General features: G+C 39.9%; 1 protein-coding gene across 1 annotated transcript; it reads left to right on the forward strand.

Moving 5' to 3' along the window:
* Positions 1-8,049: 8,049 nt before the first annotated feature.
* Positions 8,050-8,850, forward strand: LOC104282671 (tetraspanin-3-like). Its single transcript, XM_009880791.1, has one exon. The coding sequence runs from the start codon at positions 8,050-8,052 to the stop codon at positions 8,848-8,850; it is 801 nt and encodes a 266-aa protein (XP_009879093.1).
* Positions 8,851-17,201: the final 8,351 nt, after the last annotated feature.

Below are 17,201 nucleotides of genomic sequence, written 5' to 3' on the forward strand. Positions count from 1 at the left end.
CTGTTGGTGTAGCTCTGATGGCATGGGAAAGGCGTTTGCCCTGCTCCACATGTCCTGCCTCCCTCCGTGCCTCTGGGGACTGTTGCTCAATGGGGAGTGACTGACTGACCATTTCCATTGTGGGGAGGCCCACCTGGCTTCCAGTGAAGTAAAACTGCGTTTTGAAGACCCTGACCCACGCATTTGGGATTTCAGACCAGAGCAAACACCTGTGGAAGGTTCTCTGCCTCAAATTTCACCTTAATGCTGAAATTTGCACAATGGGAATCCACGAGAGAAAGATATTTTTTTTTTTTTTGCCTAACTCTGTATTTTGCTTATCTATTTTGCCTCACCGACTGTCAAAAATGACCATTCAGTTCCTCAAAGTAATGGGTTTCTATTTCTATTGTTTCTTATGCCTGTACCACTCCAAGACTTCTCCAATGCCGCATCCATGAATGACTATTGATGGAGGAGAAATGTGTACAAGCAGTTGCAAGGTTACCCCCCTATCAGCATGAAAATCCCGCTCCTTGCCTGATTCGCATGGGCACTGCATTGCACCAAGTTCAGTGAGTGCCCCCAAACAAATTTTGGAAGAATATTAAAGAAGAAAATATCCATTAATGCTTTTTCTCTTTTGAGCATTTTTGGTTGGGTTCATCCTGATTCAGCAACTATGCTCTTCATCACTGTCTGTTTCACTGGTAGCAACATTTAATGGAATTTGTGTAAACATACTCACCTTGTTTGTCCTCCAAATCCTCTTCTCCCTGCTGATCCCTCAACTCCACATTGGGTCTCCAATTTTTATCTGACTGCTGAAGGTGGGAATACTCGTGTCCCTCAGTGTATATTGATGTGGATCTTCATGCTGGAGCCAGCAGTCAGTCAGGATCATAATCTGTACTGAGCAAAAGGAGCCCCAAACTATACTGTGGGCAAGAAAGCAGCATCTCCCAGGCCATCTACATCTCACAGTCTCTCCTGGGCTTTCTCATGCTGTGCGTGTCCCAGAGCCCAGTTCTGCTGGAAGGTGCTGAAGAAGGTTCTTATGTTACAATAACCACACCTGTCAAGGTGCTGTGGGAGAAAGTAAAATGCTTCTGGAGTGCCAGCATATTTCTGGTAGTCCTAGCTGGCATTCAACATTATGGGAACCTCACTGAGGTTTTTGCAAAGGCCTCTGATGCCCAGCAGTTGGGCTTGAAAATTGTTTTGATGAGTACGTTAAACTGTGAAATAAGAAGACAACGCCTACCAAGAAAAAGGCAAGTTGTCCTACTTCTCATTGGGTCTGTAAGTTAGCAGAGACACCTTTTCTGGTAGTGGAATGCATTCAGGTTTTCTCCTTTAAATGTGCTGTTACATTCCATGTTCAAATACATTTTCATTTGTTTGCTTTTTGTTTTACATTTAGGTGCTTCTTTGAGTTTAAACCTAATAGACCCCTTGTATGTCAGTGACAGTATCTATATTTAAAAGCAAAACACCTCCTGAAGGCAATTGTTTGGTGGAGAGATTGTAGATAGGAATAGACCACAGAAATAAATTGCAAATATCTTTGGTTTTGATTTTTTTTTCTTTTTCTCTAAAAAGCTGCATTGCATCTGAATGGAAATGCATAAAAATTCTATTAAAATTGGTTCCACTTCTTTGAAATGTGCTGTAAGACTAATTCTGACAAAGTTGACATTTTATATGCTCCTATCATGACTTAGGAAAGATAATAAAAATAAATTCTCTACTATAGTCGCTATAAAACCTGGTATGAGATACATTACATTTGATATAGATATACTTAGTACTGTGCTAGTAAAAAGAGAAAAGGACTCTATCAAATACTCCTCTTACTTCCACTTGGCTAAATTTTTGGCTGCTTTTTAGGCTGACAATATACTTTGCTGATATCTTTCTTGGTGGAAAAGCTGAACTTTTAATCATTTGTCAGATTAACCCAAAATGAATGTTTTCATTGATTTTTTTTCCCAGTCAATGAGCTGAAAAAGGAATCAGTTATTCACCAGAAGAACCTACACCCTGCCAGCCTTCATCTTCTCAGACGAGTTCATGAAGCACAAGCTGTACAAATCTCATTCTTTCGGGTGAGCTCCCATTACAGGTCTGAAGAGGTCTGACAAGCTGCTCACACCAAACTAATCCAGTGCTCTCATCTTAAAGGAAATTGCTGAATTTGTCTCTGGCCAGACCAAATATTTCAGAAGTAATCCCATGCTCATCACAACATTACTGCTACAATGATTCACCCCCCCCCCTCACAAACACACCCATTATTAGCATTTTTTGCATGTGATCATCCTGGATATCTCCTGTTCAGCTTAGATTTGAGTAGCTGGTTACAGAAAACCATAGTACTCAGAACAAATACGTCTCTGCTGAAGTGGTCTCAAGAACAAACTGACATTGAGCCTTGATTTACATTGTAAGATCCACAATGGGAGCCAGATTTCTGTATTGTAATAAATCCTGATGACTTGAGGCTGAAGTTTTTGGAGCTTGAAGAGCATTAAAAGGCCTATGTCCTCTGAAAAACAGAGTAGGCAAAGGCAACATTTGCAAAAGCACCTCAGTACTTTAGCACCCTAAGTTTGACGGATTTTAAGGTTTTATCACAAAATTAGTTTGAAAGATTTTTCCTAGATGCTGTACATAGATTTTATAGTATCAATATGAAACAAAGATTTCCAAATTCTTATTCCTAAATGGCTGCTGTGCAACTAGATTAATTCATGTTGTTGGGCAAAAGGGTCACAAGTAGAATGTTCATGCATGCCACCTACAGCATTGTCATGGCCTGCCTGAGGTTTCACTGGCGATGCTGTGGAGAGTGCTGGTTTATCTTGTCAGGTTTTTACACTGTTTACTAACTTCCACATAATGTATTCAGACACTTCTCACTTCCTCCCTAAAGAGAAATCTGTTAGTTATTTTTATGAGTTAATGACAAAAGGGCCTCTTTTTCATATTAGAAGTCTTTTTATAACTTCAGAAACTGCCCAGAAATCTTGCATACAGTATAAAACACAAAATGAGAACACAGCATTCACATGAAAACTATTGTAGCTAGTGATGGTTGAAAACAATGAAAAAAAAGTCACAAAATACTTTAAATGTCAAGGTGACTTAAATTTCACAGTGTTCTGTCCTTTCTTCATTTTTTGATGTTTTTACAAAGTACTTTTTCCTCCAACCTGTTTTTATTACCAGCTGAATAAAATGAAGGCTATCAAAAGACCAGAAGTTTCCTTTTCATTTAAATTTCTTTTTTCTTTTGCCATTCTGTGTTTTTTAAAATCTTGTCTGACTTCTGAAATTCCGAAGTAATGGAAATACAGAAACTGTTGGGTTTTTTTTTTCTTTTTTTTCCCCTTTCTTTAATAGTCTGTATTCATCCCAATCCCAAGATATTTTATAACAATTCCAGACTGGCAAACAAACACAGGAGGTGAAAAATAAAATTTAACAACAGCAACAAAAAGTTTTAGTCTTTTTCTTGTGTTTATTTCATAAAAGGGAAGAAAGAGGGAAATACATGAAAACATCAACTTTTTACATTTGATTTTCAATATTTTCAATACCAATGAAAACCTGGAATGTTAAAAGCAAAACTAAATAAAAGCCCTGACAGCTTTTGATGTGGTTCTTCAGTAACAAAAAAAGGCCACTTTTGGTCAGGCTGACAGAGCTAGGGGTAAACATCTGACTGGCTTTAGTTGAAACACCTGCACAATGGTAAATCAGTTCTTGTGGAGAGTACATTTTCTCCATGAATAGGAGGTGGCAATCATATCTCCCCTGCTTGCTTCAAGCTCTCCATGAGAGGTAATAGTCTCATGCAAGGCAACAGCACCTGACCTTGGTTACTGTGGCAACCGGCTATGCACGGCAGCGACTGTAGCATCCGGGTCCAACCAGGCTTCTTTATCCTTTTTGCATTTAGTTTGTCAGAGTGTTCTTGTACTATGACGTGTCGCATAAGATAATGTTTTTTATTCCCAAAGAGCCAATAGACTTCTTAGTAGCTTTCAGTTTTTTTAAAAATAGCTTTCCACTTGGTACCCAGTCCTTCTGCTGTGTGGTGTTTTGACTACTCATCGTAGCCTGAATGATCTGATTGAGAAGAATCAAAGTTTTTTGTTTTTTGTCGTCTCGGCCCCCTTCCCCCCAAATTACTATTTATTTGCTGTCACTTTACTTGCAGCCAGGGCTTTTCTTGGAAACTGGAAAAACAGCGTGTGAAGTCTCTTCAGCTTGGGAAAGATATACTGCCAGGGCCAGCAGACAGAGTCACGATCAGTGAAGAGAGGAGTGATACCAACGATACCCATGTACCACTCTTCCTGGATCTGCCAGCCCTGCTGGGTCACATGCCAGCTTCCACCCACTGAAGGGGTCAGGAGGGTGGGTGGGTTGAGGGGAAGTTTAATGTAAAAGCTGGAGTAGATGAGGTTGATAAAACCCCTTGTATTTTTGTAAAGTTTTAAAGTCATATACTATGCTATGAGTGTGCTTTAATCTAAGAATACCTTTTAAAAAAAGTTCTAAACTCTCAAGCCAAACCTCTTCCAGAGTGCTTTAACTTAACCTACAAGGTCCGGCTACATAAGCTTCATGTGTGTATGGGTTACAGGAGAGATGCCAGCTCTCTTCTGAGGCAGCTTTAGGGCTCTCCTGTGTCACTCTGACAATGAATGCAGTGGCTGAAGGTCTGGCTTTGAGATCTTGTCTCATTTTATAGGAGGTTTGTATTAAACATAGAAGATGGGCTTGTCTAACTGCGCCCTGATCCCATGGCCACCTTTTAGTTTCTTCTTGTTCACACAAGTCTGAATGGACTAGATGGCCATCTTGATTTGAGTTGTTGCCAATCTCAGCAGGAGCTCAGATGTACTCTCTGATCAATCCGTATGAGTACCCATGCCATTTAAAATGAGTCATCTGCCTACATTGCCTTTGTACAACCACAGCATTGACTTCACTCTCCGGTCCTACTCCTGGACCCACATGGAACAAGCCTCTTTGACCTTCCTGGCACATCAGAGCCATTCAATGTCAGTCATGGCTTGCTAGAACAATGAACGCAAAAAATACGCAGTGGCATTTTATTAACTTGAAGGATTATACTTTCAGCAACATTCCAGAAAGTAGTTTATCTAAGATGTATTATCTGTTACACCCACATTTGAATTTCAATACTCATCAGTTCATAAGCAGAAACAACTGCAGAGAAAGCAGGGATGGCATTTATCATGCTATGCTGTTTACCACTGGAAAGAAAACAGAGGAACATTCCTATTCTGCCTTACTTATACTCTGTTTGTCACACTACAGTCTCTTGATGGATACCTCCACTAGCTGCTTTTTTCAAACTTGTGGCTGCACAAGCAGGTAAAATCACTTAGCACAAACGCAGTGCTATTGAGTGTGCCAGTTAGGTCTTTTGGGTACGTAAGGGACCAGGTCCATGTTTTTCTTGTCCTTCGTTGTCTTGCCTGTCTTACCAGACAGCAAACCTTTTGAGCAGAAGCTCTCTTTTCCTGAGTGTGTATGCATTGCCTAGCACAAAGTGGGTGAGGGGTTTTAGACAGCCCTGCCGATATTAACCCCCACTGCACCAATTTCCTCTTGCATGGTGCTGGGTATGCTCCGTCCCCCCAGGTGGCACTGGCCGCGGAGAGCTCTTACCTGCCAACTGGCTCCCAGCAAATGTTTAGTGTCGGTGCTTCTGATTCCCATGGCAGGAACGCGGGTTCTCCCATCCACTGGTACTGCTGGGAAGGTCCTGACCTCAGGAGGAGGCTGTGTGCGGATGGCTCACAGCTCTCTGCGTGGGGCTGAGCCAGCAGGAAGGCACCAGCAAAAGGGTCAGAGCCTACGGCAGCACAAACCACCCACTTACAAAAGCAGCTTCACCCCTCCCCTCCTGTCCCACAGCCACGTGAAAGAACTAAAAAAACCCTCACTGTGGTCCGAAGAGTCAGATTTAAGTAAATGGGAAATTATCATATTTGGGAAATATTTAGAAAGATAAGAGCCTCTAGGCTTCAATAACCATTGAAGTTCTCGCCTCTCTATTCAGGGAGGAGATGGCCGTTACCCTGGCTGAAATGAACAAGAGGTGCGGTAAAATTTTCCTGTAGGCAGTGTGAGCCTTTCTAATATATTTCAGAGGCTGCAGAATAAGCTAAATGTAAGTACCGTTGTAACTCAGCTCTTAATATCTCATTAGGCTTTATAAGCATGGGGGATGGCAGGAAGGAATGAGGCAAGTTCATGTGCCTTTTTCCACAAAGCTTGCAAACTACCAATAAGCAGTTGTACAGTATTTTCTGATACGTTTGTGATGTATTTCCTCACACTTTTCTGTTATGTTTCTTCTGCATTGTGGAATCATCAAATCAGTGTAATTTGCCTGTGTTTACAGATGTGAGAGGAAATCCTTTCTGTTTCCCCCCTTTTCCCTCTCTGTGATGCAGAACATAGACATCAGAGAAAAAGGCATTCAAGAGAATATGTGAATGGCAGCAAAAACAACGCAGCTGGAGGGCTGGGGGTGGCAGCAAGCTGAACAGGAGAGAGGGCAGACACAGACTTCAGAGAAGGGTTGCAGGGAAAACACACATCCTAGAACAGCTTTGAAAGAAGCATTCGGTTAAGATTTAACAAGTTAATCACTGCATGTTAATTACCGCTAATGGCAAGATTAAAAATAATAAAAGCAATTTATCTCATTCCAAAATAATTAGCTTTAATGACATGTTTGTACAGCACATAGAAAGATATTTTGATGGGGATGAGCCCAACATCTGTGTGTGCATAGCATATATAACAGCAATAGGTCCTCGTAAAATGTCTGACAGATATAGGATCATTGGCTTTGCTGAGTTTTTTCCAGCGTTCCAGGGATCTGAGCACTGATGCTGATTTTCTGCAGGATGTGCAGGTGCTCATGTTTCTGAAAATGAGGATACTTTCTCTCTATGCCTGTTGCATATCTGTTGTGTTAGCCCTGCTCTGCATCATGAGAAACAGAAGAGATGTTACGGGACTTCATCAGGATGATTAGGGAATCACTGTTGGTGTTGGGATCTGCCTTCCTGGCACCTGTGGCAAGTTTTATGCAGGTTTCCCATCCGGCTTGGCTCTTTGGTACCACATGTTTAAGTAATAATGCTCTTCTGCTGGCTGATAAGTAATGTTAATTCCCTTTGGGATTGTTGTGAAGTCATTTAGCGGGTGTGTAATTCAGTTTCTTTACACACAAGGAAAAATTAATACTGTTCTTACTGTTGTTTGTATGCAGTCATTACAGCACTCAGTCAAATCACTGGTGATGCAAACTGAGGGGTACCAGTGTGAAATGGTTGTGATTGCTCATCCAGGTGTCTTGAGTAATTGAAGCTATCTACAGAGAAATCTTGCTGAGTAAAAAAGGGCAAAATATTATTAATACCATTATGGCCCTCATAAAATCTAATGAGTGGTAAATGTACTGGGAAGGATAATGAGTCTAGGTGAGTGTTACCCACAGAGATCCCTGATTGAACAGCTCTGCCTAAACTGTTCCTTTGTTAATGACTCTGACTTGTGCATTTGTTGCCATCTTGGCTACTGCTGTAGGGTTGATAGTTGGGTTACCTCTTTCACTTGGACAATTTAAGTGATCTGAATGAGCACTGCTGGCTACCACCTTGACTATTTCTCTACATTTAGCTATTTAACAGATTAATGTAGTAAAGCAAAAGGTGCAGCCTTTTTCCAACTGTCCTCCTCCTTCAAAAGCAAATGTCTCCAACGACAGAACAGTAAATTAACTCTGACGACAAACTTAGCATGCAGCACCCTGGTTTCTGCAGGTGACAATGAACAAGGAGGAGCATGGGGTTAGCTGATGCAGGGCCCAGGCTTTGTACCAAGGGAGTCTCATCAGTGGTGCTCCCTTACAAGTTGGCTTTGGGTGGAGATGTCATCTGCTGCACCTGGATAAGTGGGATGGAGGCTCTTAAATGGTGGTGGTGCAAGTTTGGTCTGCTAGGAATGACCAGAATGAGGAGAGTTAGAGTGATGATGATGGTGTCCTTGTCATCTTTTTGGCTTTATGAAGAATCCTGGCTCAAGCCCTTTGCTCGATCTCTGCTGTGGTTCCTAGGCTTCATCTTCTGGGGGACTGCGGCAGCTTTGGCCTTTGGTGGAGTACTTGTGATTGTGATGTATGAGAACTACAGATATTTATTTCAGGAGTCTTTCTTGTCTCTCCCTGGCTGGCTGGCTGTTGCAGCTGCACTTATTTTGCTACCTACAGGAGTTTTGGCTATCTCTATTTCTGCTAAGAGCTCCCGCTATAAGCAAGGGGTTCTCATGTACTTGCTGCTGGTCCTTCTTTGCCTAGAAATGTCTTCAGCAGTTCTGGCACTGTTCTACACTGTTCGGATGACTTCTGAGCCGAAAAGGACTCTGGATTACCTTGTCTATCAGTACAATGGGACACACTCTGAGGGTCCTGGCAGCAGGGCTGTGGATGCGGTACAGAGGAAGCGGCAGTGTTGTGGGGCCCAAAACTACACGGATTGGCTAAAGGCAACAGCTGCTTCTTGGCAACTCCCAGTTGAAAGCTGCTGTAAGAAGTATTCTGGCTGCAGGAGTGACTTAAGACATCTGGAGCAGCTTTTTCAGGAAGGCTGTCTAAAGAAGCTGGAAGACTGGTTGCATTTTGTCATGACCTACCTGTTTTGGTGCTGTACTGTGCTAAGCATCTTAGAGCTGTTGGCTGGTGTCAGCAATGGCATACTCATGAGGTATCAGCCTCCCCACGACCTCCGATTTCTGGACTCATCTACCTTCTCATAGGCCTGCAGACATTGGCAGCATTGCTGAACCTGCTGCATGTTTCCTTGGTTTTGTAACAGTCTGCAATTTCACTGGAAGAAAACTTTTCTTAAAGATATACTTGCATGTAAATCAAACTAGTTGATCACTGCTGATCTTTTTTTTTTTAATGTTGCAATAGTCCATATTTTTTCCCCTGGTTCTTGTTTGATAAGCTTTCTGTATCTGAGAAAAGTCATTCCTAGAAGCCACAGCAGGGAGGGGAGGGTCATGTTTTCAGGGGCAAGCAGGAAACCACTGTATGTGGGTGTGGGGGAAGCTGTAGGTAGAGGTGTGTCTTGCTCAGGGGAGCACATTGTGGGGTCACTAACCTGAACTTTTGGAATAAATCTTAATTGTACTAGAATTTTGAAGCGTAAGTAAAGAACAGATTCTTCCACCTTCAAACTTGTATTTAACACTTTGGTATTTCTAAAAGAAGCTCTTTGGATAAAGTTTAATGCTTTCCCTTTTCTCCTTCAAACACTGGCTTAAAAACTACCTTGTTTTTCTGTGAAAATAAATGCCAATTTTTGACGTGCATGAGGGTACAATCTAAATACTCCTTCATTTATTTTGTGTTGAAGCAAGGAATGAGTCAATTTTCCTTTCCTGAAAAGTTATGTGGGGTCATATACACGCTTGAATGACAATGGTGATAAGCTGCTTTTTCTTAAGGTACATGTGCCCTACACTTACTAAATCCTCTTCTTATCCATTTTCAGTGAGTCTTACTCTAGTCTGCATATGCTGAAAGGGATGAAGTCAGCATATGGGCTATCCATATTCTTGTTTATGTTGGTGCTTTTGGTGTTTAGGGAGATGCTGGTAAAGGCTCTGCTCCACCTGTGTTGGACTGCGCAGTGTGTGGTTGTATGGGCTTGTACATATACGTCTAGGAAATGCACTCAGACTCATGACTGACCTGTGAATGGGAACTGCAGCAACTGCATCCTATAGTAAGTGTATGTAGGGCATCTCCAGGGCCTACAAGTGCACCACATTAGTCTTTACCAGACTGGGAACAAGGAAACCCCTTGGGTCACAAGAACTGCTGGACTGAGCAACTCCCTTAGCACTTGAAGCAGCAGTCACCTAAATCCTTATTGCTTTTCATTTTCTACCAAATGTCAGGTACTTCATGACAAATTTCAGACCTCAAATCACCAGATACTGATTTTCATAGGGGGAAAAAAAAAAATTGGAGGACACAGGTGAGCTTTTGCAGGCTTATTAATAACTATATGGAAACCAAACATGAAATATACTGAAGGGCTGTTTCATAAAATAACATAAACACCTTGATTTACATAAAGGAAAAGAACTAATCCATTAGGAGTGAGTCATTCTTCAAAAAAAGAAAGAATTTTGCAAAGAAAATAAAAAAGGAAAATAGCTGTGTCTTTGAGTGACATAAAAAAAATGAAACGTTTCTTTCAGTTTGCTTGACATGCTATGCATGTGGCAGTGACTAAAATGGGTCTAGTTAAGCACCACAATTGACTTTTTATGGCTTTGTGGTACCCTGGCACATAAATGTTTTGTGATGCAAAGTTATTGCTATGACACTACAAAAGTACAATGAAACTGAAGTGACAGCAACTGGCCCAGGAAGAAATTGAGTTTGAAGAAAGAAAGAAAGGTGGAAGAGTGGAGTGGATGTAGTACCTTTTTACCACCTGCCTTTCTTAAGGGGGATGTTTTTCTTCTCAGATCAATTCTTGTCACTTACAACTTCCTTCACAGGTTCTGAGCCAGAATCTCTTAAAGGGGAATGCCCATATTTTTTCCACTACTAAGTGGAAAGAAGCAATTTCAAGGTGGTTAAAGAGGAGGATTACTAATGTAGATGTCCTCATCTACTCTCTAGTCTGCTAAAAGTCCAGGTTATGCATGACTCCCTCTACTCTTACTGTACTAAGAAAATTATAAAATAAACAGAAATAATAAAAATAGAATCTCTGGGAGTTAACTATAAGAAATGACTTTTAGGAATTATTTTTTCCCCTGCATACTGATGTACCTCTGATGTTAAACCTGGTGAAAATAAAGGGGAGAGTGTGAGGATACATTAGACCTACTACAGATAGAAATGGTTGGTAATAGAGAGTCGCTAGACAAAACAATAGATCTATTATGCCTTTCTGCTTGTGTTGACTTGTGCAGTTTGATTCTGAATAGTTACTTCTGGACATGAGTAACTTTTTTTGAAATAAGAATGGTGTTATTTTTAAGTGACTGCAGTGTATTTCTGTGTTATAAGACATGTAAATCCTTGGGTACTGTTCTAAGCTATGCATTGCATGCATCATTCTGAAAGGATCTCCAGATGTTTTTCATAATCTGTAAAAATGAGCAGCTGTCTAGGCAGGCAACAGATGACTTACAGTCAACGTTTCTGAAAATTGTGTTGCTTTGGGTTTGAAGGGGAAAAACTGATCCCCAGTGCAAAGCTGGAAATATATTCTGTGATTACTCTTTTGCAGAGTACACTGAAACCTATATATTCCATGCTTGATTTGGTGATTTCACTGTGATGTCTTTTGTAGAAGACAAGAGTCAGAAAGGCAAAATTAATACTAAAAGGTAAAAGCCACCGTTGCAGCCCTTTAACAACCTCTTTCCGGTATGCCTCTCTTGGACTGAACCGCCAGACTTGGCAGAGAGCACTGGCTGCTGCTTTACGATATGGCCATTTTGAAACTGATTGCTGCTTTCTGACTCCTTAACCTTTCCAGATGGTGAGCATGTTGAAACTATACTGTTTCTTCTTTGTCTTTCTGTGTGCCCTTTGGTCTTTCTGTCTGTCTTTTTCTGTCTTTCCTTCTTTCCTCCTTTTTTTCCTAGAAGAAGTCTTCTCCCCTTCCCCTCCCTCTCCCCCTGCATTGTGAATGATAGCTTGTTTTAACTCTAACTGAGCAGAACATAATTCAGACTCTGGAATTCTGAGTTGTCCTCCAACAAATCTATTGTTTTTTCAGTTTAAAAATAAATTCTGTATCACAAATACAAAGTAGAAAGACCTGGGCTTTACTAGAAGGTGACTGAAGACTGAGTTCTTGACTGCTTCCCATAGATATTGTTAAATCACTTAAAGTTACTCTTTAATTGAAATTATGGCTTTTATTGTCTAGTAAGGTTTTATGCCTGTGCAATGAAGTAGAAGGTTGTAGTGTTACGCTGTGGTTTTTCTTTTTTTTTTTTTTTCTCAGAAATTGAGTTGGGTGATCTCCAACAGCTAGAAAAGATTATGTGGACCAGCTACACTTTTTTTCTTGCTAAACAGGGTATTTTCTTTAGAGCAACACCAGGTATTTTCTTTAGAGCAACATCAACTATAAGGTCTTTGTCAATATCTGGCAGCTGCTGCTTCAAAAACCAGGAAGAAATCCCATTGTGTGTGATTGTCCCTTGAGCTAAATGGCTCTTTCAAAGCAAGAGAATATTTTCTGAGCACATTTCTGAGAGCCAGAGTGTTGCCAAGTTGAAATTTAGGCGGTCTGAAGCATTGAAGATGAAAAATTTCATGTAATTTGTTGTTAGTATTTTTAGGTGTCAGAAAACAGTTTTTATCCTGAGGGTTCCCTTTTACCTTTTTTTTTTTTTTTTTTTTAAAGAAAATAACTGTATCTTCAAGAAGACAAGCATTCTGTTATTGCCTGCTGTATACTGTAAATCACTGTGGAAACATAACCTGGTTTTCCGTATAGATATGTGGTTTTACTGAAGAATTCATAAAGTTCCTACAGTGAGTTTAATTGCCTCGATGTTGTTCTGATATACCATGGAAGATTTGTGTACATGTAATGAAGAGTGATGTCATCTGTCTTCTCCAGGAGAGCAAAACCTGAATATTTAATGTACTTAATACCTAAGGGGATCAGCTCTAAAAGCAGCTGTGCATGTGAATATCTTAATCTTGTCAGGAAAGGTCATACAGGTAAAGCTATCCAGGAGCCCACATGTTTGCAATTTCACACTGTAAAACTGGAGGAAGATGACTGTACTTGCCTGGCACAGAATTTGTATGATCCCATAGTTAAATCCACGTGGGAATGCTGGAAGGGGAGAAGGGTGCACAAGCTAAACAAATCAACACAGGTACATCCCTATTACTGCTAAAGCTAAGTGAATAGTAAGGTTTTTGAAAAATTATACTGATGATTTGAGAAAGAAAGATTAATCTTGTGGTTAAGGCATGAAAGATGAAAGCAGGAGGCTGTAGCTCTGGAGACAACCTAAGAACAATAATAAGTCTTTTAATCAATCCATTCATGTATTCCTTCCAATTTTTGTCACTCTTGTAGATTTAATCCTAGAGAAAATGCCTTCCAAAACCACCTATGTGTGTTTCAGAGAGAGAATGTTTGAATGTACAGTATGTAATTTATGTGTATAGGTGTGCATATTGACATGGAGACTGTACATGGATATTATTGTGGAGCCTTCTATAGCGGTGAGTCAAAAGACGCTATTCAGCTTGTAGCTATAGGTGATTAATTGTAAGAAATGTGCTTCTGAGTGCTTTTGTGCCTTTCATAGACTTGGATTGGATGAAAAAGCTGAAACTAGTAATTGCATGCAAGAGTTATGATTTCTTTCAAAAAAGTTACTTTCTAATTAAAGAAGCTTCAAACAGTAGCTGTAGACCATTGGAAATGTCCAAGGGAGTTGCATGTAAGAAACCCCTCATCTGTCTCTTCATCCTTTAAGTTATGACAACTAGTATCTCTTCTGATAATTCAACAGATGCAGTCAGTATGCCTCTTTTTATTAGACTTCAAACTGCTAATTTCTTACCATGATTTATGTGTTACTTCCTATGAGGGTTCGCCAGAATTCAGCTTTGTGTGTGAAAGTATGGTGTTTGCATCTAAATTAATGAAAAATGTTTTTAAGTTTTGTTGGATTACAGGTGGGGAAAAAAAAAAGATAAAAGTAATCACAGTCTGAGAAAATGCGTTTCAAAGACTGAGGAACTCACTCAACTGTTTAAACAATGCGATATATAGGCCAGCCCTCCAGGCTTTTTACTCTGTTGTTATCTTTAAAAAGCCAGTTGGGGCGTATTAACAGGTACCAGGAGTTTACACTTCCATGGGAGGAGGAGTCTGAGATTAGTCTTTACTAGATCCACACCATAACTAATTTCTGCCTGGTGGAAGTGAGTTTAAGATTTGTGTACATGGGAAAGGGATGCTAGGAAAAGCAGCATCTCTTATCAAACATTTCTGTTTTGGAAGAGATTCCCATACAGTTCCTTTGGACTAAATCTGTCCCTGTGGAAAGCTGTTTTAGGACAAGTAAGAAGGAATTTCTGCACACAGCATCTCCAAGTGGAGAAGATCTTCACCTCCTCTGGTACTGGAAGACTCAGAGCAGGTTATACTAGGTGAGACCTGGCTTCAAGCTTTCACATAGCCTGTGGTATGGAGACAAAGAAGATTTTCTTGCTAACATGTACCCACATATAACATTTTTAATTTACACAGAGTAACGTCATTAGGCTGATAATCTGGGACTATCTGGGACTACTTCATCCCTCCATTCTCACACCCTCCTGTGGGATCATGAACCTGTCACTAAAAAGCATAGCGGTACTGGCGTGGTGGCCTTTGGGACCTCATCTGTGGAAGTCCTCCACTGAATTCCAGGTATTTTCATAAATCCTTCTGAAAGCCTACCTGCCTCCAAAAATTCCCAGGAGACTCTGCTGTGCTACACAGAGACTTTCAATGTTTGTTAGGCTCAAGATGGTCTGAGGGCTGTGGTATATTTCCAGAGGAACTTCAGTAGCATGGTCACTTTGATTTTTGGCAAGCAAGCAGGAAGGGGAAGGAGGTGCAGTTTTCTGCCTTTCTGTGTTCAAAAGAGACATCTGAGCATATCCCTGCCTACTTTGGAGAGAAGATAGGGAAAGTCATTGTGCTGTCTGGACTCACTGACTTCACAGAAAACTGAAGAGTCGCCAGAATTTCTGGGTTTTAGATTCTCATCTCTAAGCAATTCTTTTGAAAAATTCAGCTTGTGGGACTGGGGTAGGTTCTTTCCTAGCATGGAATTACACTGGGCAATAAAGAAGCTGAGGGGAGAAATGAAACCCAACTCTGAAATCTCACAATACCATCCTGGAAGATGACAAAAAAGCAGCCTACTTTGTGATCTAAGAAGTACAGTGAATGAGCTGAACTACTTATTCAATTATGTCAAATGATCAGCATTCATTTATTAAACGATGTAAAGTGAAATTAAATTAGAGCAAGTAAGTGATTACATTATGTAAAGCAATTTTTAAAGCTGGGTAATGTGATCACCCTTCATTTATTACATTAAGTTCAGATATTGCATATTGGTGCTATTATTAATTTCATGGAAATGCTTATAATGGACTAGTTAAAACACAGTTTGCAAGTGAAGCCACTCCTTTTCATATTTCTTTTCCAGTATTGGCTATTGGTATAATGCTGCTATTTCTTTCGAAGTGAAAGCTGAGATTTCACTATAACTTTCCGTCTATCATTTGTTCTTGTATGTAAAATCTTGTAAATGTTACTTGTAAATATAATTCCTAAGGTGTCTAAAGCAGGGAGAAAAGGTCCAACAATTAACCAGCTTGGAAGCAGGGAAGGGAAGGGAAGGAAATGGGTACCAAAATTGCAAGCTTATAGGAAACCTACTAACATATTTTGTAAATAAAGTGCTGTTGTACTTTTCTATAGGACAGGATTTTCTGTTTTCCAGGCAAATGGGATGAACCCATCACATTTGATCATTTTATTGGGACTTTTTTGGAGTGAGAGAGGGAAAATAAAAAAAAAATGTGATCCTCTTGCCCACACAGACAGGTTAAAATCGCATGCTTCTCTGTTGGCCTGTTTTCTCATGATTATACTGGACTAAGAAAAGAATACGTTCTTCACATCTCTTTGGATGTGCCCTCCTGCTACTCAGACATTCATGTTGTAGAATTGGGTTGGAGGTAATGAAAAATATTAGAAATAGGATCCATTATTACATCAACTTATTTCCTCACAGTAGTTAGTGACAATATTTCACTAAGAACTCAAATATAATTTTTTTGCTGAAATTCAGATACTTTGTTGCCAGAACTTTTTAATGTCTTAAAGAATGTGTTCTTACTGTGACCCAGGTGCAAAATCCTTAAAAGTCTATAAAGTTTTCTAATGAATCTAATTGTGCAACTTAAACATAAAAACTATCAAATGCGAGATGCTGATTACTTGCGGAGTTGTATGGGAGAAAACAGCTGTTAAACTGTAGGTAAGAGTTACTGTGTGAGTGGCACAAAATGTTATGCGTATAGAAAATGTAGCAGATTTAAGTATGTCTGGAAGTTATTTGAAGTACTTGGAGTTTATCCCTTGGCTGACAGGAGTAAGAAACTGACTTTTTCTTCTGGGGGGGTGGGCATTTTTTTTTTTTTCTAAGATTTTGATGCAGGAGTAAGCTGTCATGTTTGTGTGAGAGGGCCTCCGTCATGTCACTGAAAGAAGCATTAATTTTCTTTCCAGGGCTGTTTGATCCAGATGAAAAACAATCCAAGGGTTTGTTAGAGTTGGAGAGACCATGCAAAGACAAATAGGAAATTAAATAGGGTTATGTGCGAACCAGTGACTGTTGGCCTCTGGGAAGAAAATGGGGAGAAATGTAATAGAGAGAATACAATAGTGACAAATATGCAAAGTAGAAAAAACTGGAAGCCAGGAGAAATATTTTTACCTCTGTACCTTGGTAATTATGGTCTTGTAGTGCTGTTAATAACTCCAGGTTAAAAAAACCTCACTAAGATGAAATGTTGAGAATGTAGAACACTTTCTTGACCTACTGCTGTAGCAATTGCTGAAATACCTAGCCACAGGCTGAAATACCTAAACCATGCTGATTTAGCATGGTTTGAGTTTATTATTTTCCCTAGAAAATTTTATTTTAAGGCTTTAAAATGATAAGCCTCCACATTGCCATAAGAAAAAATATATGTAAATAATCTTTTATATATGGCAATCTGTGTTTTTCTTATCTTGCAGTTTGGAAAATGGATCAGCATGTGGCAGATAATCTGTAAATTGAAGTGTAGAGTGTTTGTAAGCACCTTGTTTAGCTTTGTATTAGGCCAGAGAAGTGAAAAAATAGAACAATGTACACTAGGCAGGAAGAAATATTGAACAGAAAACTAGGTTTGTATAGTGTATATGAACAATGAAAATGAAATATGATGGCTATCAAAGAAATATATTTTAATGGTTTCAATAGTTAGCTGACTCTTTTTCATGCAAATTTATAGCCGTTATAATCTTCTGGCCTAACTAGAGGAT

The sequence above is a fragment of the Charadrius vociferus genome, unplaced genomic scaffold (genome assembly GCF_000708025.1).
Source record: "Charadrius vociferus isolate BGI_N301 unplaced genomic scaffold, ASM70802v2 scaffold240, whole genome shotgun sequence".
In the NCBI taxonomy this organism is placed as follows: Eukaryota; Metazoa; Chordata; class Aves; order Charadriiformes; family Charadriidae; genus Charadrius; species Charadrius vociferus.

What these genes read in the sequence shown, in the direction of transcription:
- LOC104282671 (XM_009880791.1), top strand. Translation starts at nt 8,050, where the DNA reads ATGAGGAGAGTTAGAGTGATGATGATGGTGTCCTTGTCATCTTTTTGG.